General features: G+C 37.0%; 1 protein-coding gene across 1 annotated transcript; it reads left to right on the top strand.

The window, feature by feature from the left end:
* The first annotated feature begins 566 nt into the window (after positions 1-566).
* Positions 567-1,538, top strand: LOC129641516 (olfactory receptor 9K2). The gene has a single exon (XM_055566215.1). It carries the CDS (start codon positions 597-599, stop codon positions 1,536-1,538), a length of 942 nt encoding a protein of 313 aa, XP_055422190.1. The 5' UTR covers positions 567-596.
* The last annotated feature ends 2,201 nt before the right edge of the window (positions 1,539-3,739 follow it).

Below are 3,739 nucleotides of genomic sequence, written 5' to 3'. Positions count from 1 at the left end.
CTGTCATGTAATGAATCAAACACTAACTTCGTTCTCATGAGGGCTGTAAACACTATCATATAGATTACATTGGAGAAGGAAATGGCAACCCACTCCAGTGTTCTTGCCTGCAGAATCCTATGGATGGGGGAGCCTGGTAGGAGGCCGTCTATGGGATCGCACAGAGTGGGACACGACTGAAGCGACTGAGCAGCAGTAGCATAGATTACATGAGATACTTCTATTTTAGATAATGTGCATACTACAATTTTAGATGAAGAAAGCCTCTAGCTATAAATATATTAAGAATAGAAATTTAGAATGTGAGTGATTTTAGGCAATAAAATAGGCTAATTTCTTGCAGAAATCCCTGCCAGTTATGATTTAAATAAAATAACCAAAGAACATCTTTCACTGCTTAATAGAATAACAGTTTAAGAAGCATAATGACATCTACTTCAAATTCTTGCATCTTTCTGACATTAAAATTGTTTTGTATGCAATATCTTATTAAGCAGTAAATAATTTAATTCTCCATTTAAGAAAGTATTAACAGCACTAGAATCAAAGCCACAGTTTCATTTATTTTGCCTTGTGCCTCTCAGCAGATTTCTGCCATGGGTGACAGGGAAACAAGCAACCACTCAGAAGTGACTGACTTCATTCTTGTCGGCTTCAGGGTCCGCCCAGAGTTCCACATCCTCCTCTTCCTGCTTTTTCTGCTTATCTATGCCATGATCCTTCTAGGGAACGTTGGCATGATGATCATTATTATGACTGATCCCCGGCTGAACACACCAATGTATTTCTTCCTAGGCAACCTGTCCTTCGTTGATCTCTTCTATTCATCTGTTATTGCACCCAAGGCTATGATCAACTTCTGGTCTGAGAGAAAGTCCATCTCCTATGCAGGCTGTGTGACCCAGCTGTTTCTCTTTGCCCTCTTTATTGTGACCGAGGGGTTTCTCCTGGCAGTCATGGCTTATGACCGCTTCATTGCCATCTGCAACCCACTCCTCTATTCTGTCCAAATGTCAACACATCTCTGTGTTCAGTTGGTGACTGGTTCCTATTTTTTTGGCTGTATCAGCTCAGTTCTTCAGACCATCATGACATTTACTTTATCCTTTTGTGCTTCTCGAAACATTGACCATTTTTACTGTGATGACCGTCCACTTCAGAGGATTGCTTGTTCTGATCTCTACATTCATAAGATGGTATCCTTTTTCCTATGCAGCATTATTATTTTGCCTACCATAATTGTCATTATTGTGTCTTATATATATATTGTATCCACAGTTCTAAAAATACGCTCCACTGAGGGGCGAAAGAAAGTCTTCTCCACTTGCAGCTCTCACCTGGGAGTCGTGAGTGTACTGTATGGTGCCATCATCTTTATGTATGTCATCCCTGACAGATTTCCTGAGCTGAGTAAAGTGGCCTCCTTGTGTTACACCCTGGTTACTCCCATGTTGAATCCTTTGATTTACTCCCTGAGAAACAAAGATGTCAAAGAAGCTCTGAGGAAGATCCTGGGGAAAAAAACTATTTTTATTTAATTCTATATTAACTAAAAATAGAATTATGTAAATGTTATATTCTGAAAGTGCTGAGCTTTATAATAACTTAGAGAAACACTGATTCAAATCTTTTTTTAATATTAATTTATTTATTTTAATTAGAGGTTAATTACTGTACAATATTGTATTGGTTTTGCCATACATCAACATGAATCCGCCACAGGTATGCACATGTTCCCCATCCTGAACCCCCTCCCACCTCCCTCCCCGTACCATCCCTCTGGGTCCTCCCAGTGCACCAGCCCCAAGCATCCAGTATCCATGCATCGAACCTGGACTGGTGATTCATTTCATACATGATATTATACATGTTTCAATGCCAGTCTCCCAAATCATCCCACCCTCTCACTCTCCTACAGAGTTCAAAACACTGTTCTATATATCTGTGTCTCTTTTGCTGTCTCCCTTACCATCTGTTATCTCGCTTACCATCTGCTGTTATCATTACCATCTATCTAAATTCCATGTATGATTCAAATCTTAAGAGACTTTATTTGTTTGAATCCCATATATGAAGAATATATACTTTGGAAGATGTATTTCAACCTAATCAAAATACATACATCAGGAAGATGGACTGTATTTTGTCTGGCTGTTGATTTTGGAATGGAGTGACTTTCTCTGTACATCCTTTTGGATAATGATAATGGTTTCCATGTGATTTGTTTTTAAGACATATATATTCCAACTTTACTTCTGACTCTTTGAGGCTGTTGTTTGAGATGTATTGTTTATCTTGAGTCAGTAGCATATGTTACATATATATACTTGGTAGAGGTAACACAGTCTGATGTATTAAGAAAGACAGAACAAAATACCAGATTTACTAAAGAAATCTTTGGGAATGTCTAGTGAGAGAATCAGATACTCTGCAGTACACAGTCTCAAGTGTGAAATATAAGTAACTCTTAATTGTCCAGAGTCTAACCGAGTGGCATATTTATCTCATGGTTTCTCTGGCTTGAATGATTATTATTTCTCCCCTTCATTTGAATATCTACTAAACTCATAAATTGTTTTTTTTTTATAAATTGTTTTTTAAAATTGTACTTTTTCACAAGGAAACTGTAATAAAAATAAACAAGAGTAAAGATAATTCATATTTTGTTATGTATGCCTTAGTGAGAATTCATTCATCAAATTAATACTTATTGAATTTTTATATACTCTGTGCCCTATAAAAATTCCCAATTTTAAATAATTTCTGTACTTGAGCTCACAGTAATTGATGGAAAAAATAGCTAAATAGAGAGCTATTAATAACATGTCAAATGGTAAACCCATTTAATAAAGTGAGTGAAAGTTGCTCAGTCGTGTCTGACTCTTTGCAACTCTATGGACAGTCCATAGAATTCTCTAGGCCAGGATACTGGAGTGGGTAGCCCCTCCCTTCTCCAGGGAATCTTCCCAACCCAGGGATTGAACCCAGGTCTTCCACATCGCAGGCAGATTCTTTACCAGCTGAGCCACAAGGGTAGAAATTACAAAGACAGAGCAGCTTCTACAGATGAGTAATATAAATTATCAGGGAAAACTTCATAAGTACATTTGTAAACATAAATGAACTTGAGCAAGGTGAAATAGAAAAGTTTCTGGGCAAAGGCAATTAAATAATGATATGTTAAACTTCCAAAAATTTAATTCCTGATTTTAATGTAAAAGAGAGGGACTGAGATTTAAGACTTAAAAGGAAATTCATTTAAATTGTGCATATCTATATAAGAAGACAAGGAGGTTGGTTTATTTTCTGCAGACCACAGGGAAGCACTAGGGATTTTTCTTTAAAGAATATATTGTGTGCAAATCGACATTTTAGGAAAATCACTTTGGTAACTTGTGGTAGATAAATATTCATAGAAGAAGATAATCACTGTCTTATGACAGTGGAGAGAGGGAATACCTTTAAAACTACAGATAAGTTGTCCATAGGTACGTGGGTTTATCTCAGGGCTTTCTATTTTGTTCCATTGATCTATATTTCTGTCTTTGTGCCAGTACCATACTGTCTTGATGAGTGTGGCTTCGTAGTAGAGCCTGAAGTCAGGCAGGTTGATTCCTCCAGTTCCATTCTTCTTTCTCAAGATTGCTTTGGCTTTTCGAGGTTTTTTGTATTTCCATACAAATTGTGAAATTATTTGTTCTAGTTCTGTGAAAAACACCGTTGGTAGCTTGATAGGGAT

This window comes from Bubalus kerabau, chromosome 1, assembly GCF_029407905.1.
Source record: "Bubalus kerabau isolate K-KA32 ecotype Philippines breed swamp buffalo chromosome 1, PCC_UOA_SB_1v2, whole genome shotgun sequence".
Lineage (NCBI taxonomy): Eukaryota > Metazoa > Chordata > Mammalia > Artiodactyla > Bovidae > Bubalus > Bubalus kerabau.
Note: the sequence above shows the minus strand (reverse complement) of the source record. Positions and strands in the feature narration are given on the sequence as shown.

Bases quoted from the DNA above. Each gene is read 5' to 3' on its own strand.
- LOC129641516 (XM_055566215.1), top strand. From the start codon at position 597: ATGGGTGACAGGGAAACAAGCAACCACTCAGAAGTGACTGACTTCATT.